The following is a 27986-nucleotide window of genomic DNA, read 5'->3' as shown; positions in this document are numbered from 1 at the left end:
GCTCTTTATTTTCACTATCTTCTACATATGTGTTGAGAATAGGATCAGCTGTATTCTCTTCGGTAGATTTGCCAGGTAGAGTTTCTGACCGTGGGGGCAAAGCACTATTAGGAGTTTGCTCCCCCGGCAAAACAGTGCAACTCTCATCCTGACGGTTTTCCTTTAAATTATTTGCATTGTTTTCATCTTTACCTGCACGTGCATTAAAAACAGAATCAACTGTAAATTGCTCTTCAGAAGATTCGCCAGATGAAAGTTCAATTAAAGGAAAATCGTTAATTGGAATTTCTTCTCTTGACAGGACAATGCAACTTCCATCCTCCTGATTTTCTTCAGCTTTTAGATCATTAAATATGCGTTCTTCTACGCACGAATGGAAAATAAGATTAACTGAATCTTGCTCTTCACATGATTCATCAGGTAGAGGCTCTAATCGTGGTTGTGCAGAGCTGCTTGGAGTTTCCACTCCTGACAAGATAACACAACTGTCATCCCCACGAATATCTTCTAATTTTGGTTCATCAATGTCCCTTTCTCCTACATCTGCATCGAAAATGGGATCTGCTACATTTTGATCAATAAGAGATTCACCAGGGAGAAGTTCAGATCTTGGGGGTGAGAAATTGCTTGCAGTTGGCGCTCCTGGCAGGACTACACAACTCTCATCCTGACAGTTTTCCTCTGAATTCTTTGCATTATTTTCATCATGTTCTGCATGTTTATTAAAAAGAGGATCAACTATAATACACTCTTCAGAAGATTTGGCGGTTGAAAGTTTGATTACTGGAAAGTGAGCGTAACTTGGAATTTCTTCTCCTGACAGGACAACGCAACTCTCATCCTGACAGTTGCCCTGCAAGTTTCCTTGGTTTTTTTCATTCTGATTTTCATGCACAACAAAAACAGGATTGACTGTGATACTCTCTTCTGAAGTTCCGCCAGTTGAAAGTTCAATAACTGGGGGAGAGGTGTGACTTGGAATTTCTTCTCCTGATAGAACAACACAACTCTCATCCTGACAGTTGTCCAGCAAGTTTTCTTGGTTTTTTTCATTCTGATTTTCAAGTACGTCAAAAATAGGATCAACTGTGATACTCTGTTCTGAAGTTTTGCCAATTGAAAGTTCAATCACTGAGAAGGAAGTGTGACTTGGAATTTCTTCTCCTGACAGAACAACGCAACTCTCATCTTGACAGTTGTTCTGCAAGTTTCTTTGGTTTTTTTCATTCTGATTTTCATGTACGTCAAAAATAGGATCAACTGTGATACTCTCTTCTGAAGTTTCGCCAGTTGAAAGTTCAATCACTGGGGGGGAAGTGTGACTTGGAATTTCTTCTCCCGACAGAACTACGCAACTTTCATCCTGACAGTTGTCCTGCAAGTTTTCTTGGTTTTTTTCATTCTGATTTTCAAGTACGTCAAAAATAGGATCAACTGTGATACTCTGTTCTGAAGTTTTGCCAATTGAAAGTTCAATCACTGAGAAGGAAGTGTGACTTGGAATTTCTTCTCCTGACAGAACAACGCAACTCTCATCTTGACAGTTGTTCTGCAAGTTTCTTTGGTTTTTTTCATTCTGATTTTCATGTACGTCAAAAATAGGATCAACTGTGATACTCTCTTCTGAAGTTTCGCCAGTTGAAAGTTCAATCACTGGGGGGGAAGTGTGACTTGGAATTTCTTCTCCCGACAGAACTACGCAACTTTCATCCTGACAGTTGTCCTGCAAGTTTTCTTGGTTTTTTTCATTCTGATTTTCAAGTACGTCAAAAATAGGATCAACTGTGATACTCTGTTCTGAAGTTTTGCCAATTGAAAGTTCAATCACTGGGGCGGAAGTGTGACTTGTAATTTCTTCTTTTGTGAGGACATTACTACTCTCATCCTGAAAGTGCTCTCTGAATTTCTCTTCATCACTGTCACTTTTTTTCATGTGCCTGTTGTAAACAGGATCAACAGTAATTTGCTCCTCAGAAGTTTCGTCGGTTAGAATTTCAAATCTTGGGGGCGAAGTGCTGCTTGAAGTTAGCACTCCTGACAGGAGAGCACAACTCTCATCCTGACAGCTCTCGTCTATACTTTGTTCATCATTCTCGTGTTCTTCAATTAAAGAACAGTGGAAAAATTCATGTTTTTCTTTCACTTCAGAAACCTTTTTGAAATTATCGACAGATTGGTCTTTTAAAAATTCCTTTGAAAAATTTTCTCCAAGGGAGGGGGCTTCAGTGCAAACGTTTTCTTCTGACAAAATGGCTACACACTCTACTTCAGGACTTGGCAAACTTTGTTTACCATAGTTGGGCTGCTTTACTGACTTACATCTGAAACTTTCTTTCCAGGCATCACCCTTATCTGTCTCAGAGTCTTCTGAGAAGATCTCTATTGTACTTTCACACTGTTTTGCTGACTCTGCTACAAAAACAACACTAGAATCTTCTTGAAAATTTTCCTCTGAGATCTGGGCACTTTCATCAGATGGCTCATTTAAAGAAACAGAGCTACTAGCACTGTCTTGACTCTCGTCTTGTGGTGCTTTGGCAGACGAAGAAATTACATCCTCCCTTGACAGATATTTTGAAGGACATGACATAAGAGAAGTCTCAGAAATTTTGAGAGATTTCATACCTTTCGGAAACACAGAAAAAGGAAATTCTTCGGGAAAATTTTCTTCCGAACTCTGGGAACTTTCATCAGATAACTCATTTAGAGAAACAGAGCTACTAGCACTGTCTTGACTCTCGTCTTGTGGTGCTTTGGCAGACGAAGAAATTACATCCTCCCTTGACAGATATTTTGAAGGACATGACATAAGAGAAGTCTCAGAAATTTTGAGAGATTTCATACCTTTCGGAAACACAGAAAAAGGAAATTCTTCGGGAAAATTTTCTTCCGAACTCTGGGTACTTTCATCAGATAACTCATTTAGAGAAACAGAGCCACTAGCGCTGTCTTGACTCTCGTCACTTAGTGCTTCGGCAGATGAGGAAATTATATCCTTGCTTGACAGAAATTTAGAAGAACATGAGATAAGAGGAGTCTCAGAAATTTTGAGAGATTTCATACCTTTCGGAAACACAGAAAAAGGAAATTCTTCGGGAAAATTTTCTTCCGAACTCTGGGTACTTTCATCAGATAACTCATTTAGAGAAACAGAGCCACTAGCGCTGTCTTGACTCTCGTCACTTAGTGCTTCGGCAGATGAGGAAATGATATCCTTGCTTGACAGAAATTTAGAAGAACATGAGATAAGAGGAGTCTCAGAAATTTTGAGAGATTTTGTACATTCAGGAAACATAGTAAAAGGAAATTCTTCAGGTTCCGAAAAGTCTGAAAATGGAGTAAATTTATCAGTTTTCAGGGAAGACATTTTGAATTCACAAGGCAGCTTTATACAGGGAGGTACCTCCGTATGTATAGGAAGGTTTTCACCTTTATTTGCATCATTTTCATACGATTCGTTGCATTTTGATTCTGAATGATCAAGCATACGGTCCTTACTGGGAAGGCTAATAACATCCGAATGATCAACAGATGAAGAGTAACCCTTCGATGCTGACTCACTGTGGATCTTACAAGTTTCAGGCTCATTATTTTTGACTTCCGAGGAAACGGGAGAGCTAGACATTTTCAGCAAATAACCTCCAAAACTCTGCTCACATTTAAACTTCTGCAGAGATTCATCTCCTTCCGTGTCACTTTCATCGGAACTATGCTCAAAGTTTGTATCCTCAGGGGAAACACCATCATTTTTCATCGCCACTGAAGTTGAGTTCTCTGTTCCATTTGCATGGTCATCAATTAATATTGTTCCTAAAATGTTCATGGTTGTGGCAACAAACTGATCAGAATTATGAGCCAAAGTAGCAACAGGCAAAACTGACATTGCACAGGGTAAACTTCCGGATGGGAAATCCCCACACGTTTCGAAAAGTGCCAGAGAGTCACTTGGTTCATCGGAGAATTCTGTGTTCCTGTCTGAGCTTGCCGGTTTTTCTTCATCGGTTAATCTTGAATCCTGAGATGACTCTGATTGGGCAGTTTCATCATCAGTATGTGGACTTAATTTTTCTTCATAAGTCGATCTTGAACCATCAGAAGACACTATCTGGACGGATTCATCATCCGTATTTGAACCTGATTTCGCTTCATCTAACGATTTTGCATCACTAGATGACTCAGACTCTTCCGTTTCATCTTTGTTATTTGGCTCTGATTGACTCGAACAAAACATCTCAGGAGAGCGAAACTCTTCTAATGTAGACTCCACAAGAGGAGCATTTACGTATTGCTTCTCTAAGATATCCTCGTCTGCTGCCAATTTTCGCACCTCTTTCAGGACAATCATGTCTTCAGTTTCAGATACGATTCTTGAGGTAGAGCCGATAGACACAGGTGTAGATGTCTTTTTTGTTTCGCCTTCTGTTGAGAGGAAAGATGCATCAACAGCAGAAACTAGTGCATTTTTGGTATCCATACTGCTTATGAAAGAATCATATCTGACACTGCTTGAAATGAGGCTGGAGTTTTCTGTAGCGGTTAGGACATTATTTGAAACATCTTTTTCCAGTTTAATTACAGGATTGATGACACTAACTTTTGCTTCTGAAAAACCATCAGCTGAGGCACACGAGTCTTTGACGTTATTTAGACCGTTCAATGCATCACTTTCAAGTTTAATTGTAGGACTGATATGTGTAGCTTTTGGTTCCGAGACAATATCAGTCGATTCACAAAAGTGTTTCATATTACTTGAAACATCTGGTACATTACTTTCCACTTTTATTACAGAACCAATGAGTGTAGCTTTTGGTTCAGAACCATTATCAGCCGGGACACATGAATCACGAACAACATCAGGATTGAAAGATTTTATCTGATGGTCATCTTGGATGTCATTGCTAGTTGAAATACACTGATTTTCATTTTCATGAGAGCTAATCGATGCTACCATTGGAATGGAGACGTTTTCATCAACATGATACTCTGAACCAATAACATAGCTTCCACTGCCTGAGAAGTCATCAATGCTACCAAACGGATTAAAAAGCATGTTTAAATCACTTAATATTTCCGATTCAGAGTCAGACATCTCAGAGCCAGCATCAGATTCAGAGTTGGCACAAGCAGGGCCTTCAATGCTACTAAACGGATTGAAAAGCATGTTTAGATCACTTAATATTTCTGATTCAGACTCGAAGTCAGCATCAGATTCAGAGTTGGCACAAGCGGGCGGGTTTTTCAAAATGTTTGTATCGTAGCATAATGGGGCCTGGATACTTTCGTCAAGGTCAGAACTGGCACTGGATTTAAGGTTAAAAGAAGCGTCTTCTCCTAAAAGAACATCAGAAATGCTTCTAGCGCAAAGTTTACCTGCAGGGATGTCACTTTCAGTTTGTTTGCCGACAACGCTAAAATCAGAGTTTACACTAGATTTGTTCGTATGATATTCCTGAGGATCAGAGGAGAAGGAATCTGAAAATAGCTGACCAAGTAAAGGAGAATCTCTTCTTAAATTTTGACAATCAGGAGAGAGCGCATCTTTGATCAGTAGGTCATCAGCAACTCCAGAGGAGCTTGAGTAAGTGGAAAAAACATTATCAGACACTCCTTTTCTTCCACTCATTTCAGTGTCTTCACATGTGGATGACTGAATTGAAAAATGATGATCATCGATATTTTCATCCGTGCTGATGTTATCAGCCTCAGACTCTGATCTTGCACAAACGCAATGCTTTCTTTGAAGTTTCAAGTCGCAACAAATATTCTGGGACAATGAGGTTTGACAACCCACCAGGGCAGAGCTCTCGGATGAATTGGAGTTGGAGGAACTATCATCTTCCGCGGTCTTTTCTTGGTTAGATGAGGGGCTCTCACTTTTATTTTGCTCAAAAATCACCTGGATGGAGATGTTGTCACTGCTTTCCTTGGGTGGAAAAATTACTTCGATTGAGTCATCGTCATCAAATGAGATCTTAGAGTTTCCTTCACAATCAGAAGCACCACAGACCACATTGACTGAAGAATGTATAGTTTCACTCACATTCTTGTTAGCATCAATTGGAGATATTTTACAATGCTGCTCTGGACTTTCGAAAGCTCCTTCACTGGAGAGTTCTGTAGTGGTGCTCAAAGAAGCTTTCTTGCTAACAGACTCCTTGCTCTGCGTTAATTCAGGAGATTCACTGTCAGTATTTAATGCCACTGAGTCATATCTTTCACCTGATGACTCCTTGTAGCTTGAGAGAGCGGTATCAGAGACAACTTCTCTTGGTTCATTACTTTCAACAAGATATTCACAATGGCTGGAGGGACAGCTTTTTCTTCTTGATGTAAAATTACAGTCACAGTTGGTGTTAGAATTATTAGCAGCTGATAGCTTCAAATGAGACACTGCCGGCTCTCTGCAGCGATTTTTTGAAGATTCAACAGAAACTTCATTACCACTTGAAAAGGGATAAAACTCATCACAAAGAGGACTATCGTCACTACCTGAGCTACTAGTCTGTTTTTCTTCCGGGGACATGTTATTAGTAGCGACGAGTTTGGCAAAATACTTTGAGAAATTTTCCTCTTCTTTCTTTTGATCAGAACTTTTATCCTCATCCGCATGACTTTCTTCTGTTATTGTTGAGAGTTTTGGTAACTTACTGGCTGAAACATTGATCGATGGCTGCACAGGCTCAACTATAGCACACTTTGCCTGCATTACTGGATAATCATCACAATCAAAAATATTATAATTCTGATATGAGCTATCCAAATCATCAGCCTCGCTTTCTGGTGGTGTTGATTTGCAGGAATCAAAACTTCCAACTTTGAAACCAACATCAAAGTCCTCTTTTGAGAGCTTGCATGTCTTTTGGGACTCATTACTTGTGCATGGGCTGAGCCCGAGTTTCGGATGGTCACACCACTTGTTGCACAGGGGGCAGTTTGACTCAAAAACACTGTCAGAGTTATCCCCATCTTCCAATGTGGCTTCGTTATCTGAACTCCTGTCGGGACAAGAGGAAGTTTGGGAGCTGTTCAGATCGAAAACTGTTCCCTGATAAGCAATAAAAGTTGAAATATCATTCACAGGATCTGATTCTCCATCAGCAGGAAGAGATTCCACGGAGGAACTTGAGGCTATTAGAGGAGCATCGTCCAAGCTGTCTTTGAGCGCACAAGAGCTTGAAACACCATGCACATCATCTGAGTCTAGACTATCTTTTACATAACCAGATTTGGAAATCGGAAGGATTTCTGAGGCAAAACTGCTACTTGGAATACCTAGACTTAAGCTATCTTTTTCAAAACTTTCAGAGTCACAGATCTTGTTCAGATTATCCCTACACATCTTAACTAATTGACTACTTTTTGGTAATAGACTGCCTGATCCTAGATCATGACTAATGGTGAAGCGTTCGGTTAGTTCAAGGTGAATGTTATGAAGTTTTTCTCTGTGCGATAAATGGTGTGCATTATCATCAGGTGGCAAGGACACAATTGTTGAAGAGATTTTTGATGGAGCGTAAAATACTGTCACAACATCGGAGCTATAAGAGGGTTCTAAATCATTATCTTTGGGCTGAGAACTGGGCAAGACTGACAATCCACTGTCACTGTTCTTAAGAGCAGGGGTTAAAGCTAGGAGACATGCCAAAACAAAACACCAGGTGAAATAATGGTAGCAAGCACAGGGCATTAAAAAAAAAAAAACCAGATGAAAGAACAGCTAACTTACAAAAAAAGGGATGGGTTGAAGGGCATGAGAGAAAGCTAAAAAAAGAAGAGCGAGTTACTCCAGTTATTGGTCTTTGGACAATGACTGCAATTTGATAGAAGCGGTTTTCAAGGCCAAGGGAGAGTTTTTGAAAGTTGCATTTTATTCACAACAATTTTGAAAGCTCATAGTGTATAATGTGAGATTCATGTAAAAAATAAAAATTACTCATTGTCAGCCAAAAAGTGATATGACAACTGAATGCCAACTTAAACTCAACCCATTTTTGTAAGTTAGTATGGGAGAAAAAATAAACAATAATGAAGGATTAGGATGTGCAATGAATAGAATTGCAATTCTGTCATGTCCCAAATCCGGATTAGGAAAATAAGTGTTTCCTTTTTTCTCCATTATCAGTGACTGCTTTTGTTGAGTATAATCTCATATCTGACCGATCCAAAAAACTGATCATTTGAAGGCCTTTGTACAAATTAGGATTGCTGCTCTTGCTTTACTTGAGTCAATTTCATAATAAGTAAAATCACCAGCTTCAGATCATATTCTTTTGTGAGCAATAAGTTTATACAGAAATTTTGATCGGTAAAAATTATGTGATATCATTTTATTGCCATCTTGTTGAATGCAGAGGGAAAATCGGTAACTGCTTAGTTTCCAAAGGGCATCTTGACAAAAACGGATTAACTTCGTCTGAACTGGAGATTCAAATAAAATTTATAGAAATCTGAAATTGGGTAGCCCCTGTCTCCACAACAATGGGGTTTCTCTAAAACCGTTGATGAGGAATTGGAAAACCATTTATGAAAAAGGATTAGGTATTGAATTAATGGGAAAATAGTGAAGTAAAAGAATTAGAATGCCTGAGAGAAGGGAAGTATTGAGCTTATCTCAGGGCTATTAGTACTTTATTTACAGGCGTTTGAATGCACAGGCGCTAAAGAGGCACAACAACTCAAGATCAAGGTGCACGATACAGCATCTGTCTCTGCGAAAAAAACTCCGACTCAACTACACAATTCACACGAGAAAACCATAAGACTCATTAAAAATAAACTCTGTTGGTGAAATAAAATAAAACCAAACGAAACCTTTAAAAAAAACTGGCGGGCTATTTTGGGTAAGTACCTCTGCATGAAAAGATCTGCAATACATCAAGGTTTCAGGGCTTCGTGGCAAGACAACAAGGAGGCAAATTGAGCAGGATTAAAGGAAACACCCCCAGAGCAAATATTGGAGTAGAAAAGTTTTGCGTGTCTAAAGATAGGGTACTCTAAACCTCACTTTTAATGCTTCAGTCAATGCGTACGTAGTTGCCACTTCATTGAACAAGAATTCAATCCCTGAAAGGCAAACTACTGCCTCATCTTTCTTGCACAATAAAGGGAACCATTCAACCATTCAGAAATGCAGAGCTTTTTTAGACCTGCCCACCCATGAAGACTTTGTAAAAACAACAACAACCAAAAAAACAGCATATGGATAAGAGATACGACTGAATGTGCAATATTTGAGACAGTTTTAAATTTGTCCAACACCAAAAATTTAATGGACCACTAGACAAGGTACAAATTTGAGCATTCTGATACATGTTTCTTGACCAGAATTTCTTGTAGAACACGATTCGTACAACGAAAATTACCGAAATCAACTCCTAACAAAGATATTAACGTTTTTCTTTCACATTAGTTACAAGGAATTTGAACTGCCCGCTCACGAGAAACTCAAAGCTTTACGTGAGTCAAATCGTCCACTACAACGGTTCCAGCAAGCTTCTCGATCGAGCAATGTTCATTTCCCACCATGTGTTGTTCAAACTATGAACAACTTGCTATAGCTGAGCCAAAGCTTCAAGATTAAGGTTGCCAGATTTTTATATCGCAGAGACTGCCATGATAACGTTTGGCGCTGTGAGTCACATAGAGCATTGAGTTTTTATGAGCGGGTGGTTTGAAATCGCGCATCAAGAATCATTAAATATCTTCGTAAGAAGTTGATCTCGGTAATTTTCGTTGTGCGCATCGTGTTCTACGTGAAATTTTGGTCATGAAATGTGTATCAGAATGTTGAAATTTGTGCCTTGTCTACTGGTCCATTGGGACAGAACAAACGAATCCCTAAAATTTTGAGTAAAAAAATGAGAGTAGAGGACCGGTTATTTTAAATGATAAATACCTACACTCCATATCCTTCAAACATGTATAAATATAAGTTTTTCTGCCACCTAGAGCCTAACACCTGTTATTCATATGCTGCTTATGCGAAAAGACAAGACCAGAGAGAGAAAAAAACCGTGCAATCAAAAGAAACATTGTTGAAAATCTTGACTCACCATCGCTGAGAACAACCTCTGCTTTACTGGCCCTTGGAACTTGTTTGGTTTCTATTCGGAGCACTCTCGCTTCTGGACAAATCGTGGAACAAAATTGAAATATTAACAATCCAAATTCTTCAAATACAAATACAAATTATGCGAAAGGAGTAAGGGCTGAATAATTTGAAAGAAGGGATCCCCCACATGCCTTTTGGATTGCTCTCTTATGCAATCAGAAATAGAGCCAAAACTGTCGGTTCAGTCAGCTACAATTGATTTTTATAGAAACGTAGATCGTATCTCTTGGTAATCATGCAATCTTAGATCCAAGCTTACAAGTAGCTTCCTTGGGGTTTTTTTCTTCTTATTTAATTTATTTTACATCTTGTATTTCCTAAGGGGATTAGTTTTATTGTACATAACATTATTTTCATTATGTTCATTTTTTATTCTCTTAAAATTTCAGTTATTACAGTACCAGTTGTATTAAATATATTAACCTAACAATGAGAGCAAAAGAAAAAATCGCAATAAAAAGTAAATAAATACTGGTCCAAGCATACCTCCTCTACTATCATCTTCAGTTTCACTGATGAAACCTCGTCCTGATGGTGGTAAGGCAGCAGAAGAGGAGAATCCTTCACTTTCTGAATCGTCATCTGAAAAAAAAATAGAGGTGGTTATGACTATGATTAGGTAACGTTATTTATAACGTATATTGTTCCAACAACGAACTAAGGCAAATTTAGACTGGTAACCAAAGAAAGAAGTAAAGGATGCTAAAAAACGAAGAAAATACTACACGGACATTTGATAAAACGTCCTTTCATAAAATGACTTCTGCAAGGTGACAATGATTTTCGAATGTTTTATCAAAATCTCTAAACCAACAGTGTATTATTCTTTCTTTTCTTTTTTTTTCCCCAAAAAACATTAAGACTAAGCTAACCATGTTTGGACATGAGACAATTTTGTGGACCAGTGACGGGAAAAAGGTTGCTTGTCAAAATACACTAAACTGGGAAAATATTCCTGATCCAATATCCTTGCAATAATGCTGGGAATCCTGTAACTTGTAGAAGATATGTTTCATCCATGCGTAGGAGATACGCACAGAGATTCACGTTCATTTCATGTTTATTATGCTCGATCAATCACAACAGTCTCTCAAAACCAGTTCTTCCGAACCAATTTTAACTGACATTGAGTTACGTACGGTTTAGAGGTTTGTCACAAGATTCCGAATATTGATGTAATAGTGGATTCTATGAAATCCTTCAGCTAATTTTCAATCAGTCAGCTCTTTTTAAAATATTTTAGGTAGCACTCGCCGCTCTTTTAGATTCGCTTTACTTGACGCATTTTGGACTATGGCCAGTCTTTAAAGGTTCTACCATGACAAATCTTTTAATCAGTCCTTTAATGTAGACTCCTTTCCATCGGTCAAACCAACAGCCACGAAGTCTCTAGTAATGACTAAAATTACAAAAATTTCTAAAATTTACAAATGCAAACTAACTATGGGCTGCAATCCTCCTATACAGCTAAGTGATGAACAAAAAAAAAAAACAATTTAGATGACTCACATGAATATTCTCCTTTCTGCTTCCTGGTGACAACTTTTTTGTAGTCTTCTAACTCCTGGTCTGTCACGGTGTCAAATGGATTTTTGGCATAAGGTGTTTTATAAACAGTAGCGTGATGTTGAAATTCTCGTTGAATGATACCTTTTGAGGCTGCTCCGACAACAATGACTTGATCTCCAGTTTCAGTGACATTAGCATCCTTAAAAAATACAAAAATTTACATTCAACTTTCCACAAGAAGAAATTTTAAAAACACTGGATAATAACCTTTGATACAAGTTAATAAAAAGATTCATCGAAAAATCTCATTTTATGAAATCAAAGCCCAATTAACTGCTGTCCAAAATAAGTCGTAAGTTAAAATGTTAGTAAACGCTCAAACTTGGTCGTGAATTAATATCAGAAGTTCGTTAAGGTTCCCAGGGAGAAAAATAATATGGGTAACACAACTTGTGAAATGAATGGTAATTGTTGATTAAAAATTATTTTCAAATCAATAAAATCAACTCACAAGTGAGTTTTAAGCAAGGAAAAATGTAATGAGCTACCATCAATTCAGAAAGGTTTAAGCAGCAAGGATCAAATTTAAGAAAGGTAGGTGAAATAAAATTACAAAGTCGGATAGTGAAATGAGGAGAGTGTTGTCTTACCTGCAGTTTCTTTGCTTCCTCCCAAGAAACACCTTCCAGAATATGTGATTGAGGTCCGGATGTTATTTTATCAGCTCTCCTATTTTCTTTTATCTATAAACAGAAAAAACCAGCGAACATTAATGAGAGAGAAGATATGATCAACTTTCACTTGTGATAAGCATGACTAAAACATAATCTTAGGAAAAAAATGCAATCAGATCTGTGAAAAGAGACCTTATCTTGCGAAAGGAAATTTTCCGTAACTTTATCAAAGCATGGAGGAAAAAATTCAGAACATTTTGGCCCAAATTTGACCCGGAAAACACAAAAATTAGTGTGAAAAGTATCCTGTGGCTTAGTATCCTCTTCCTAGGCTTTATTTGGACTACATTTTGCAAGTAGGAGCCACTACTTATTTCTGACTCACCCACAGAAACACCTATCTCCATAAGGAAACCAACACCACACATGTTGTTTCTGAAACAAGCCAGAGATTGTAGTTCCTCACAGCAATGTGTAGTTTGATTGGGTTTCATATTCTTCTCATAACTGAGATGATCTCGTTAAATGAAGCTCTTGCATGCCACATAAATGTACAACTAACGTAAGCTCCACAAAAGCTCTAAAAATTGAGGCTTTAATGGAGGGGATCACCTATTTCATGGTATGAGCCCTCCTATGTATCCAGACAAACTCTTCATGTACAAGCAAAAAGCAAATAAATTCGCAGGGTTGCCACTTTGGGCAAAGACTCAAAGGTTGCTTCCACAGCAACCATGCTAATGAATTTTCTCCCTATCTGTACATGAAGAGTCTCTCTGAATATAAAGGTCCACTCTCTCCAAAACATGGGTGATCTTGTCCGTTACGGCTTCAACTTTGGGAGCTTTTATGAACTTGGGAGTTTGCGTTGTAGAAATCTAGGTACATTGATGATTTCTGTTCCTGAGAATTAAACTAAACTTTATTAAAATCAGTCTGCTAGTCTGGACCTAGGGAATATGTTACCATATTCCTGGCATTGTTTAAATGCACAGTGGTCTCCGGGTTATCCGAACACGGTATTATCAGAACTGATTTGGCAAGCACACGCGGCCGAATTTCGGACTGCAGTGGACTGTGTCCGGTGCAACACCTGATAGTGCAAAGGTCAAGTAGTGAGGCAGTAGGCAGTGCTTCTTATTTAATTAGTGCCTTGCCGCTGCGGCACAGAAGCAACGCCGGATCACATCCTTCTTTCAACCAATGTAACTGAGGTAGGAGCTCTAATTCATTATTTATTATTTAGTGTTGGTGTTCCATCTATTATCCGAACTTTTTGATTAGCAGAACCAGCCCAGTCCCAATTAGTTTGGATAACCCTGAGACTACTGTGAGCTGCAAAATAGGTTTGTATAAAAATAAGAAGTTAACTGACCTGCTTTTGAAGCAATTTGAATTCTTTTGGATGAGTGTTCTTCGGGACAAACTGAAGAGCACTGTCGATTTTCACGGGTGTACTGCTATGTGTAGGAGAACCATCCACTACCCACTGCACAAACAAAACCAGGCCATTACAGCAAAAGTAATAATTTTCAAAATAAAACATAAATGGCATGAAACTAAAAGAGAGGAGAGCATTTTATATTAAACATTACCACGGAAAGAAAAGCATGTGCAAACTGAGAATTGTTCCTTCGAACAAAACGAAAAATTGAAAAAAGAAGAGAACAGACTACAATTCACTCAAATTTCCCATTTTAAGGAAATTCAATTTTGATGCTTAAAGAGATTATAGTTGCCTGCATCAATTTGGAGAGGGAAGGAAAAAGCATGGGCATGAGAGGTAGAGAGATACCCACAAAATGTAAAATTCAGAGAAGAAGCATACGAGGAAGAGGACTTGAATGAATCTCTGGTAACTTTTAGGTGAGGCAAACATGCAGTTAGCGCAAATTCTCATGAGCATAGTGAATGGAAATGAAAAATGACAACACCGAGTCCTTTAACAAAGATCGCTTTTTCAAGAGGCAAAGCTGTGATGAGAAAAGGTTTACAGTGAAAAAAATTGTTAGTAGATATCATGACAAATTTTCGAAGACCTCAATGAAAAAAAAAACATATTAAAATCCTGGCCTGGTTTTGCTGTGCAATTTTGGGCCTTGCAAGATTAAATAATTTCACCAAAACAATTGCAGTCATGAACAATATAACTGCCTGGAATTTGTAACACAGCTACACAACTTGGATGAGATATATCATGGCGCTCCGCAAAGATTAACACATTCCAAACGAGTTTTCATAGGCGTCAGCATTTGACTTCAGAATCTTGCGTTTCCTCGATACCCCTGCTACCAGGAAATGAAAGATACTGCTTCAAGTGATAAATCTCCCACTCCCGGTGCATCTGAGCTGGCGTACAATATTTTGAATTGATTAAGTAAAGGCTCTTGGCAGATTCTACCTTTTTAACAACAAAAACGACACCCTGCACGAAAGTTTACATGATCATTTGTGATGAAAAAATTTGTAAGATTCAGAGAGAAAACACTGAATTTGGCTAGGGAAACATATCACAATGCATCTTTTATTTTTGTGTGCAAATTCTGTTTCATAATAAAATTCATAATTTACGAACAAACATTCATGTGATGAAATGGTATTTCAGATGAATCAAAAATGCGGCTGGAAAGACCTTTTTATCATGACAAGGTTTTACACTTCCCAGAAAAAAACTGAGTGACCCTTACAGGGAAAAATCAAACTTTGAACAGCTTGAATCCTGAAATTGCGATTTTTAAAAACTATTGAGTTACAATGTATGTACTTTTTTATATGTTTTAAGTTTTCTAGCTAGCAAATTCTATTGTTCTCTAAATGGCTGATAGGATAGGTTGTCATGTAGTAATAAACAAAAAAAAGTTGGGTTCAGAAGTGAGGACAGAGAAAACCCACAGAAAAACTGAAAAAACAAAAATACCACTTTAAAATGTCAAGGAGGGGGGGGACACTTAAGCGTGAAGTATGCACCATTAAAGGGGAAAATGCTGAGTTTTAGGGGTTGCTGTCAATATATAAATCAGTGAGTTTCTGAGAGAAGTTTATACAAAAAAAAATTAGTCCCTACTTGAGCACCGTGCAAGAGAGAAGAATTGAAAATAAAAGGCACCTTTGAATATCAAGATGTTCCTCCTAAGAAAATTTGAATGATCGGAGGACATGCTCGGATACATGCTCGTGCAAGCAAATAATACTTTAATTTGATTGGTGGGTCTAGTACAAAGCTAAAGGTAGGGTATAAAATAGGACGCTAAAGTAAAATGGAACAAGGAAAATCATCACCTGCATTTTATTTAGCTGGGCAGGGAAATGAGAGGCAAAAAAAATCTAATTCTCTTGGATTCAAGACACTTTCAAACTAGATCATTGCGTTACTTATGATTTTTTTGTTAAAGCCACATTTAAATAAGGGATCGAAACGCACTTCATAAATTAGGATGTTTCGCAATGTTACCCAAGTCATGGGTATCTCATTGTACAACGAACTATCAACAAATATCAACTCTCTATTTACAGGAATTGAAGATGCCAAAAAAAAAAAAAAAGAAATCAGAGTCTGAGAGGACGATGGGGCCTGTGATTAAGACACTATGGCTGGATATTGAGGGAGTTACAGGACGGATATTGAAGGGAAAACCAAGGTGATGACTGCCATACCATCAAGATATCAATCTTTCAAAATGAGGAATTGGTTGAAAAGCAGCTTAGAAGAATATAATGCGAAATAGTTGAAACAAATAATGCATCCTAATTCACATTATTTTTCCTTTTAAAACCAAACAGGAGTAAACGCAACAACATGGTATTACATACTGCAATGTTTGGGATTGCCACCCTCCCGAAAGAGGAACAAGAAAAAGAGAAATGATAGCTTCTCTCAAGCGAGAGAAAATGTGTCTAACGACACAATTGAGCAAGCATTTAACAACAGAGCCAAGCCCAACAAATCAGTGCATTGCTGGTGGATGGCATGCATAAGAGATAGATTGTGCTGCCCCTGACACCACAAGGTGATAAAGGTGCAGTTAAACCGATTTAAAGAGCGTAATTTTTTACCTCTTCAGCATTAGCGTCCACCCACTAAAAAAACAAAAACAAACAAAAAATCAACACAAAAAAAACCAAAATAAAAAAAACTGAAAAACTGAAATGAAAAGAAAACTAAACGAAAATTTAAAACAAGTTGATAAAATGGTTTCGAAAGGATAAAAAAAAGAAACATTAAATAATTATAAGAGAAGAAAGTAGATAAATTTAACTGTCTAAAACTTGTAGGCTTGTGTTGTTGAATAAGTTCATCAACAAATTTTAAATAAAATATGAAGACAACAGTTCAATGGGCTGCTGATAATTTAAAAAAAAAAAAAAAAAATTTTTTTCAAACTGAAGTCGTGAGGGTCCTCATAGTTAACGCCAAGCATGAACAGTCCCTTACAGATACTCGTACATTTGTCAAGGAAATATTTAGTGAGGAATGAATTTATGTTGAATAAAGTACAATGTACATTAAGAAGTAAAATTCACTTCTCAGCTATCATCAACTAAACACTAACTTGAGTGTAGTTTTTGGTGAGCGATTTTATCATTTACCTTAAATAAATAGAAAACAAAATAATACACAGCACACAAAATAATATAGAAACTGACCATGACATAAACTTTTAAAAAATAATAGAGGCTAAAATTTTGAGCTTCTTTCATGAAAGATCTTCAAAATCGATTTCTAGGAAAGCAAATGAGATTTCGCTGGTCTACAAGATAAAGAACCTAATTTTTTTACTTTTGCCGTCCACCGAACTTCAGATTGAGGAAAAGTAGGTTTGAATTTGATGGTTTATTTTCTCCTGTACTTATTTAGAGCCAAATGTCTATTGGAGCGAGAGTAAAGTGGTGGGAGGAGCAGAAATTATACAATTTATTGGTGATGAAGGATAAACTGACGTCTAAAAATGTGACATTTCATCCAAGACAAGATTTTGAAATGATGACACGCGGGTAAACATGACCAGCTAGAAGCGATTGACGAAGGAGTCATATTTTGAGGGGAATCGGTTCCGGCCATGTTCTGGTTGATACTTAGATAAAACTTTTTCTTTGGATTTTAAAAAACGGATTGAAAGGTTGGTATTAATCTTAAGCAAGATAACTTGTTTACTTTCAGATTGCTACAGGATAGACTTGTCGCAAAACATGGCAAGAAAAATAATTTTCATAAGGAAACACACCTAAATATTAATGTTATATGTTGGTTCTTTCTGCTGGTTACTAACTCTCAGGTTAGACAATCACCAGCATAATTACAACTTGTTGGCTAGAAAATTAAAATACCTAAATTGATTTCGGCACTCAGAACTTTCAATAAATTCTTACAGCAAAAATATTGAAACATACCGGAACTTTCTGATGAAAGAAAATGAATTTAAACGAGAGAAGAATGTTCCTTCGACAAAATATCAATGGCCAAAGTCGAAAACCACGTATCTTTATTGCAATGTGTCAAAATTTCCTCTCCTATTTTATTTTTTCAAAGAGAAACAAGCCAACTATGTCACTTGAAATATATATATATATATATATTTCTGCTGACTGAGAAGGAAAATCAAGGAAGTTTTTAAGCAGATACGTCCACTTCTTTCAAAAAAATAGATAAATAGATAAATAAATAAATAAATAAAAAAAGAATGACAGGAAGTCTGCAACATAGTAAACAAAGATATAAGGTTTCGTTTTAGCCATCGATATACGGAACAATTCACAATGAATTCTTCTTAGTTAAAGCTAGATTGCATGATCACATAGGTAAGGAGCATTTGCGGTTAATTCACATTGAAAAGCAAGTTTTATTTCATTCAGAAGGAGAAAATTTCCATTGGAATGGCAGTGTTTGACCCAACATCTGCTTATACAAACTTTTCACGTGCACAAAATGGGTTACAAACCTTGCTACACCAATAAAAACATTTTTCCAGCTGGACGCTGAGTAGGTATTTGTAAAGCTGACATTAAAATCGACAACCATGCAACAACTTGGCGGTGAGAAAAAGGGGGGGGAAACGAACATAAAATCTATCATCCAAAGTTAAAACAATCTTGCAACAGGAAAGGAAAACACAACAGAAGAAGCAAGAAAACAGGAAGGGACAAACGAAAAAGCGAATAGATAGGCTTCCTAAAAATGCGTCTAAGAGGAAATAAAAATAATCCTAAACTCGGGAGTAACAGCTTGACATTACATATTTAGAAAAATGCTCTGACAAATTGGAGCAAATATTTAATCAAAGAGCTCTCAAGAAATACGGAGAACGAAAAACAAAAAAATTATTTTACGAGAAGTAAGATGTAACATCTGTTCTGGGTGATTTACACAACCAACCTTTGATAGAATTCCTAGTAATGATACTTGCCATTTTACCTGCTATTTTACCTACATCACTATGAATTTTAGTGAAATGGATTTTTACTTTAGAAATTATAGTTAGGAAACTTTTAACTTTCTTTAGAATGCCATTACATAAAAAACTGAGAGAAATGTTTGACTTTTCGACTATCGAGACTAATGGAGCCCTGTGTTACCTCGGATGGTGAAAGAAAATTATTGCAGTTTTCCAGTTTGAAGCATAAATCCTTTATTAAATTTTAAAACCAACAAAATACAGTCTCTCTTACTGCTAAGCTAAGCTAAATAATCATTAAACACAATAGAACACATACAATGATAATTACGTTTTTTAACTCAAGTAACACATGAAGAGAAAAGAAAGCGAACAATATCGTAACCAAGGGATTAATAGTTAAAGAAACTGGATACTTCAGTACTTAGCTGAGAATGGTTGTAATATTCACAACTCAATAGCTGGTATTATTCTCAAGGAAAGATAAAAGACAGGTTAGGCAACAAGATATCTAACACCTGATAACCTCGTATTTTTTGTAGAAACGTCTGCGACGAAAAGTAGGAATGTTTAAAATCGCTCTACAATTATGGAAGACAATCCGCTTTCTGTTTTCTCACCTTCTTGTTTCCCCATCAACACTCATACATCAACAATAAATATATTAACAACTTTGATATGTACTCATTTTGAACCATGAATTGATTAAAGGACAACGCATGGAATACTAAGAGTTCGGTGATGGCTACATTTCGAGTGTACGGCTTCTACATACACATACTCCTTACGATCTCTTGAGTAAAATTAGCTTGTAAAATCGAACTTTACGAGCGCTAACCTCTGGAAAATAGGGTCTGTAAAACGCACTTTGAGGCAGTTTTACCTGCATCAAGAAGCAAGCTCCTTTTCTCTTATCTCGAGCTGGCAAAGGAGATAAGGCAGCGCGTCAACTCAGATCAAAACGAGAGGTTTCGCATCAGTGCCACTTCTTCTGATGATAACTTATAATAATTGCCAAAAAAATTTTCCGACCCGATTTTCACAAGATCGGCAAATAGAAAGTTAAATTTTCAAAGTTCATCTGGCTCACGAGATCTTGGCATCATATCAAAACATCTCAAAATTTGGCCGGCACAAAATTTCTTGATATTCCGTGCAAAGTCCATTCAAAAACTTTTTGAAGCATGCAGATTACCATGAATCTCTGCAAAATTGAGCCTTCACAAAAGCCTAGCATTACTGAAGTGTCTCCCCTTCTACCAGGTAAAACTTGGAGATGAAAAGCAATTCAACACAACTCAAAGTATAACTTCTGCGCTACGAATATAAGTCAGCTTTGGAGGTATTGATGGGAATTCAAAAAATTCAGATTTCCAAGTTTAAAACAAGAACTACCTTGTCCTTACATAGACAAATATTTTGCAGCAGAAAAGTAGTGACTGGTCATTCTTAGGCAATTGAAATAGTGAGAGAATACAATTTCCAGTTTGTAGAATCGATGCATTCAAGAATATATGTCTAACCTATGGCACTGTAGTATCTTGTCACCCCTTCATACAAAGAAAATATATTCCACCCTAGACTCAGTCAGAAAAAGGCAAGGTGAAATTTTCGTAATGGTGATATTTTAGAACCACTAGAAGAAGGGATAAAGACTGTACCTTGGCAATCGCCTTAGCATTAATCAATCGATTTGGCCCTAATTTTTAACTCAAAATATGAACATAAAAAAGCTACAATTTAACCAACTACCCATAATTAACTAACTTTAATGCACTGGCCTCGAAATAGTATAGAAAAAAAAGAGAGAAAAAAAAACTGCACACAGTATAAAAGCATTTACAAATAACACTCTGACTGCTATCAGGGCCTAGAAGCCTGACAATGTTCAATACAATGCCGCCACAAAAAACACGCAAAAATCCGCTATCTATTATTCAGGGATTGCCTTCTTAATTCAAACGCAACAAAATCACAATGGTAGCGCACTTTTCCAATTTAGCTGGAATTCTGATTGACTGTGAGTGAGTGACGCACTAGAGCTGCAGTTCGACGCCATAAAAGGAACAGAAATTTCAGGTTCAAATGCCTTGCTTGGAAGTGGGAGGCAGATCATGCCGCCATGATGATCAAAGTGTTAATTCAGAATAAGAAATTATCATTACATAAACTTTCCCACCTTGACTATCACCAACTGATGTTTTGAGTCAATCGTTATGCATTTTTGTTCATTTCCAAGAGAAAGTTACATGATAAAAATACGGGGAAAACATGCACCTAAACGACTTTGGTTGGGGACAAAAATTACATTCATGATCAAATCAGAAAACTTAATATAAAGATAAATAGTACGTATCGATGATTAACCTGGCAAAAAACTTCAGTCTTGAAAATAAAATGCACCCTCATAAAAGCAATCGTTCCAATAAATAGGTGGACAACCGAAGCGAGATCAACTAGAAAAAACCTAATCGATATTGAAGTGGAAAAATGTCCAGTAAGATTAATTTATTTGACACAATGACTGAACACTGCGAGAGAAGAAACGCCTCAAGGAAGCTAACTTAGATCTAGATAGATGAAATAAAGCCTATATGATCCCTAAAAAAAGGGTCTTAACACTGCTATTAATTGAGAAAAGCTGACAACCTGCCTGATCGCCTAACACAAAAAAAAAAATAATAATAAAAAAAATAACCAAACGAAACCGAAGAAAAATCGACATCAGAATCGAGAAGACACTCGGGTAAATTCAATAAGTTGAAGCATAGTTGTGATTATGATAGATTAAGGAATGTAAATATCAACGCAATTGATTACATTGATCTCAGTGACTATTTTCTATCCTCAAAATGTATCATCTCTACCTTTGTGATTTTCTTTGGATCGGGTGTCCCTGTTTCCAGTATTTCAACTTTTTGGTAAACGTTGGGAGAGTTAAGCCAGCGTGTGCGGTCGTGACTTTTCCTGCCATCAGCATACCTTTTCCATTGGCTGTAAAGAAAGAAATGAAAACACAGATGATGAGAAGGAAAATGAAGTTACTGATTAAAGATTTTTGAAGGCTACCTCATGAAAATATTATTTAAAATTCTCCAGCGTTTTTCGTTAAGATCCAATACTTCCACTTCAATTTCCACAACTGTTTTGTAAGTGCAAAATGGCAAGGAATTTCGAAAAAATTCATACCATTACGATACTAATTTAAAAGTTGCAAATACGTTTGTGCAGGTCTACTGCTCAACGACTTCTGCAGAATGACTGACGAAAGTGGTGAGTGATTTGGGCTCCCAGTCATTTTGTCTGATTTTTGTTCTTGAAATGATGGACAAACTCAATTTTGAAGTCGTCATAATCTGGACCCATAAAAACGATATTTTTGGCGGTCTCATAAGAAATGGGCAAGCTAGGGAGCCCACAGTTGCTGACTGGCTGAAGCCCAGCCAAAGACATGGCATAATTACGTCATCCACCACTGTCAGGCTTCAATTGGTCGGATTTTAATTAGCTTTATCTCCTCTTAGAAATGCTTTTTCACACTTTTAGATGGACTCTTTGGTTTTTTCATAAAATTTTATAGCAAGAACAACTGTCAGATATACTGCAGATGTGATTTACCACTAACCCATTGGGGTAAAAATACTACTTAAGGATGTTCAGCATGAACGTCAGTACATTTAGTAGTGCTTTGCTACAGCAACAGTGTCAACACCTTCTCATCGAGCATGTTCATTTCCACCATGTATTGTTCAAAATTTAGCATTTGCTATAGCTGAGCCAAGCGTCAATTGAGGCTGCCAGATTTTAATCGCAGATACTGTCATGTAACTTTTAGCGCGATGTGAATCACGTAGATCATTGAGTTTCATGAGCGGTGGTTTCAATTCACCATCAAGAATCATTGAATATCTTCGTAAGGAGTGAATTCAGTAATTTTCGTTGCGCGTACGTGTTCTACGTGAAATTTTGGTTGGAAACTGTATCAGAAGCTGAATTCGACCTTGTCTAGTGGTCCATTACATCATCCACCACTGTCAGGCTTCAATTGGTCGGATTTTAATTAGCTTTATCTCCTCTTAGAAATGCTTTTTCACACTTTTAGATGGACTCTTTGGTTTTTTCATAAAATTTTATAGCAAGAACAACTGTCAGATATACTGCAGATGTGATTTACCACTAACCCATTAGGGTAAAAATACTACTTAAGGATGTTCAGCATGAACGTCAGTACATTTAGTAGTGCTTTGCTAAAGCACCAGTGTCAACACCTTCTCATCTTTTTCCCCTATATTTTAAAATTTTCATTTAACTCTTACTAGTCTCATTTGGGATGGCTGGATCCAGTCCACTTTTCAACTTTTAGTCTTTATCCTCCAACCATCTTCAATAATCACCCATAGATTTAATTACTAGACTTGCAACTGATACCTACATAGATTATAGCCAACCAATCACGCGTAGGCTTGTTGTCTCACCACCCGTGACGTCAGCAAGACTATATAAGCGTGGGTTGCCCTAAAATCTAGGTCTTTTTCCCATCTTGTAGACCCTAGACCTGTACTCCTCTACGGTCTTGGTGATTCTTAGTGCTCTGATACGTCGTGCCCTTCTCTCTCTTTTACGGTGCATTTTGTGTGACTTTCTGCCTTTTTGTTAAATTGTGATCTCTCTGAATACGTTTTTCAATACAAGTTATTTCAAGAACTTATGTGTTTTTCCTCAACACTCATCCCTCGACAGTTTGTTGAATCTGACGCAAAATCAACTGGTGCCGAAGCAATTTTAGTAAAAACTCTTTTATTCCGACAACCAGTAAAACTATTTGTAACTGAACTGATGATGCTTACCCTTGTTTATACATTTCTTCTTCTTCAAGAAGGTAACCAAGGGAAGAGACAGCTGGCGGAACTTCAACATCATTCCGTGGCCGTGGGAGTTCTCCTTTGACGAGTGGCTGTCTATAGATGTAACCCGTACGGAATCCAGCATTGTCTAACATTCGCATGAGTGCTTCAAACTGAATAGCCGCCGTTTTATTGCTACCGGGTTTCCTTGCCTCTTCAGGTATGACTCGAACATTATCAATGCTCACCGTGGGTCCTAATTTAAGCTGTAAAAGAGGGAAAGACAAAATTAGACAGATTCAACAAATTGGCACTTCGGAAAATTCTTTGAGAGCCTGAAAAATTTGATCAAATCTTGGACCGTTTGAACAGAATCCCCTTTACTGATGTATTATGCTAGAAACCTGAACAGTGCTATATGAATAGTGGAAGTTCAGTTATCAATGCTTGGATTAAACTTCAAATTGCAATTTTTAAATTACCTAAATAAAAATTTTAATAAAAAAAAGGGCAGATGAAATGATTAAGAGATACAAATTTGGGTCAACAAATATCACCTTCTTCATTAAAATGAAACTTTCATATATCTTTAATCTTGAAAAGTATTTGTTTACCTTAACTTGTTTATCTCTATCGATCGGATAAGAGTAGGTTTCATTTTGTAACAATATTACATTATTGCTATAGTTTTTACATTTGCTTTGTAAGATTATGCCTCTGGTAAAAATAAATGGTACTTCCAATCAGAGCAAAAATCATAATAATAACTATACAACATTAGATGATAAATGCTGTAATAAATATTTTTTAATTGTTTTTATATCTTGCCTCTTATAATTTTTGGAGCAATCCAGTAATGAAAAAAAGCATGCAAAAATAGTTCAAGAAAGTGAAATTGAGCTCACCTGCGTTTCTGAAGCAACAACAGTATTGTACACATTAAAAAATGCTTCTTCTACAGTTTCTCCACAACATAAAGCGCCTTTGTTGGCTATAAACATGACCTGTAGACATTGAAAGAAAAAGGTAAGTTAAGGGAATGTGGAATGGGATAGAGATATAAATGGAGAGCGCTCCCAGATAATCTACACTAATTTCTTAAAGCCATTAGACCAAAAATTATAGGCAGGTTAGATAAGCATGGGAATTTTTCCATCTCTTATTCAACAAGACAATTTTTAAGCAGCGTACAAAAATCAAGGTTCAGATTCTATATGAATGCCTGCGGCATTTTCATTTTCAGACACTGAGTAAAATAAAAAATGGTATGCATGCTTACCGATAAAGCAACTCGTTGTTTGCTTGAGAAGTTTCAGATTTTGAATTTTATCAAAATTCAGAAAGGTTTACATCATCTTAAGTTAAACCCTTGGACAAAAGTTAAGGATGCAATTTCATAGGTACTTCTTTCGTCCACTATAATTCTTTCACGGTACATTCAGTTACATTTTCAATTTAGATTTTTATTCATTCCATCTTTCAAAATGAAACATCAATTTTTTCCATCAACCTCACTGCTCTTATGACAATAATCTTTCATTATACCCCTGCTTGAATATTTTTGTTTTATATCCCTGCAAGATCAACTTCGTATAACAGTTAAAGGTTTAAATCTGGACTTATAATTGTTGAGTCAACCCCCTTGTGTTATTTAAACTTACTTTATTAATAGGTCCTAAGGATCGTCCAATTTTATCTTTCTCTTCAGCATCGACTGAAAGGAAAAACGGATGATAGCTAACTTCACCAACTGAAACGGCTTCTTGGCTAATTGGTAAAAGCCCACTTAAACAAGATGACACCTGAAACAATGATACAGGAAAAAATAATTAATGCACATCAATCCGGGAGAAAACTGTTGTTAAAACCGAGTTATCGATAGCAGCTCTGTCAGGATAATGCAGCCAAAGAGAATCAGGCTTACATTCTCTTTTCGCACTGACTTAGTTAAGTATGAAGACATAAAGACTAAGTTTCTGCTTACTTGGCTTTCAAAAATCTTCTGCAGAACTGACAAATTTAATTGCAGAACTCCCCCAATGTCAAAGCTCCGCTACAACTAGTTCCAAGCATAATGGTTATTCTTGACTATGTGGACTGATTTGAGCTTCCAGAATTAATAAAAACTTCGTCAGTGGCAACAAAGCCTTGAAGACTTAATTTATTTATTTATTTTTTTATCTTTCAATTGAACACAAGGAAACAATATTTTCTCAGTGCATAACAGAGCAAACAATGACAGAAAATATGGCCGAACAATTAATTAGAACTGCTAACTCCAAAATGCTGTATCTTTGGCTTTTTTCAACATTTTCAAGTTCTTTGTGAGTAAAAACGTTAGAAATTTCTCTGGGTGACTATGTTCATATGCCAATATCTATTTTTTCTGCACTGAGGTCCATTTTCTCATAGTTGGTCACGGATGCATACTATCAAAAAAAGGAAATCCTGATGTATCTTACTGCTAATAGAGAAGGAGTATGGACATGGATGACACATTTAATGTCAGGCCTGGCAGCATGAACGGCAGCATGTAGTTGAAAAGCTTCGTTATTGACAGGGAAATTCGTCGTGCCCGATTCCACTACATTTCCTTGCATATCCAGCTTCACCAAACTTGACGCAGTCAACTCGTGGTAAAGCATTCCATGTGGGTTGGCAATGAAGTGTTCCTCTTCCTGATTGAGTCTGGCCTGAAGTAAAAATAGAGAGAAATATTTAATTACAACCTTTAAAAAAGAAAAGGAAAAGGAAAAGGAAAAAAATCATGGCTCTCATGCTATCTAGAGGCCATCATTGAAAGAGAATTAGATGCAGAGGCACAATGAGTCACTAAACCTTGTTTATTTAACTTAATATTTTGAAAGTACTAGGTGAGAAGATAATGTGGTGAGTTTTTCGCATTTTTATGGAGCCGAAATCGCAGAAAAAACCGCTCTTGAAAACTCTAAAAACTGCAAGACATTTCAAACGCACCCGAATGGCAGGAAACTAACGGTCGTGATGTACGGCAGTAGTCAAATCGCAATCTTCTCTCATTTTCCACTGACACATGTTAAAATAAAACGTCTTTCTTTGTGAAATTATCGCTTGTCTACTAAAGATAACATAAATGAGATTTGATTCTATTATTCTAAAGATGTAAGTTCGACTTTAGTTTTGTTCTCACATACAAGGATTAGATAGACATTTGACGGAAGAAGTAGAAACCCGTGCTCGCTTCTGATTAGTGCCGGATGACATCATTCGGTTCAACGCGTTTTAAATTTGTGGATAAGTTGCGCAATTTGAACTGCGTATTCCTCAGTTATTGAGTTACTTTTTCGCGTTTTTAATATGCGCATCAAGTTCTACGCATCATTTGGCTTCAGACAAATGTATTCGCAAGTCAAAATGCGTTAATAATTTAGTGACCCATTATCTTCGTTTTTTGTCAAGAGACTTGTAAAAACCAATCAAAAATTCGGACCCTTTGTGACCTTGATCGAAAATTGCAAGGTAGAAAAGACAGTTCCATGTATGAAAAAACAAATGGCAGAACAGAAAATAATTTTGCATTATTTTTCTTAATTTTAAGGCCAGGAGTGGGCCTGTTTATGAAAAGTAATTATTCAGAGGTGAATTCGATTTTGATTAAACAATAACATAAATGATAAAAAGCGTCTTGAAAATAAGGTTTAAAAGATTTTTTGTGGGAAAACTCACAGTGATTAAATTGTTAATTCCTTGAGCCCAGCCGTAAAGATCAATTAGTCGGTAAACAGCTGCTAATTTGCACCTTAGAAGTTTTTCACCCTTGGCATAGCCCATACTTTCAACACCTCGGATGTCGTTGATTGGCACCACACAATTACTGCCTGAAATTTACAAATCAAAAACAAGTCTTAGGATTCATTCTGAGAAGATAAATCGGACACACAATTTATTTGTAATAAAGACTTCGAAGAGTGATTTTTTATACCACCCTCCCTGATTTTTGGCAATCCTTACAGTTGCATTGAGTAGATCACTTATCTAGGAAAAATTATCATGCATGTAGCCTAAGTCTGTTGGAGCAACTTAAATTTATCGACTGGCACTCAATTCTCATCAAGATTGGGTTCAGGCCCCATTATCATTGTACTAATAAAATACGTAGCAATGGTGAAACTTCCAAACCACGTACCACGGTTTGCGATGTCGCAGACTTACTATCATACTTACTTTTTTAAAAAGAGAACTTCTCAACTTCAATTCTTAAAATCCTTTGTGATTTTCCTCCTTTGAGCAAAGCAAATTTTGAGAAAACTTGACTGAATGATTTAAAAAATAGAACAAAAGGGGAGATTTGTAAACACCGCAAATGAGATACATGGTTTGAGAGTTTCAATTTTTACCATCGATAAGCATACATGCAAAACAATTAAATTTTGAGGGGTCTCCTGGGTGGTTGAATTCCGACGATTTTCCCAAATCCACT

General features: G+C 36.8%; 1 protein-coding gene across 2 annotated transcripts in view; it reads right to left on the bottom strand.

Annotated features, from left to right (window-relative positions):
• hts (adducin 1-like protein hts) overlaps positions 1–27986 on the bottom strand; it is a 141139-nt gene that overhangs the window by 15794 nt on the left and 97359 nt on the right. Inside the window, exons 6-17 of one of the 2 annotated variants that reach the window (XM_019044735.2) lie at positions 27233–27384; positions 25990–26220; positions 25189–25329; positions 24433–24531; positions 23531–23793; positions 21551–21677; positions 16348–16371; positions 13670–13783; positions 12271–12363; positions 11621–11819; positions 10598–10693; positions 10053–10124 (exon numbers count right to left, since the gene is read on the bottom strand). In XM_019044735.2, coding sequence (XP_018900280.1) covers positions 10053–10124; positions 10598–10693; positions 11621–11819; positions 12271–12363; positions 13670–13783; positions 16348–16371; positions 21551–21677; positions 23531–23793; positions 24433–24531; positions 25189–25329; positions 25990–26220; positions 27233–27384 — 1611 coding nt within the window. The remainder of the gene's footprint in view (positions 1–10052; positions 10125–10597; positions 10694–11620; positions 11820–12270; positions 12364–13669; positions 13784–16347; positions 16372–21550; positions 21678–23530; positions 23794–24432; positions 24532–25188; positions 25330–25989; positions 26221–27232; positions 27385–27986) is intronic. The other variant, XM_019044736.2, reaches the window with a different exon arrangement.

This window comes from Bemisia tabaci, chromosome 8 (assembly GCF_918797505.1).
Source record: "Bemisia tabaci chromosome 8, PGI_BMITA_v3".
NCBI lineage: Eukaryota > Metazoa > Arthropoda > Insecta > Hemiptera > Aleyrodidae > Bemisia > Bemisia tabaci.
The sequence above is the reverse complement of the archived record's forward strand: the minus strand, read 5'-3'. Positions and strand labels throughout refer to the sequence as shown.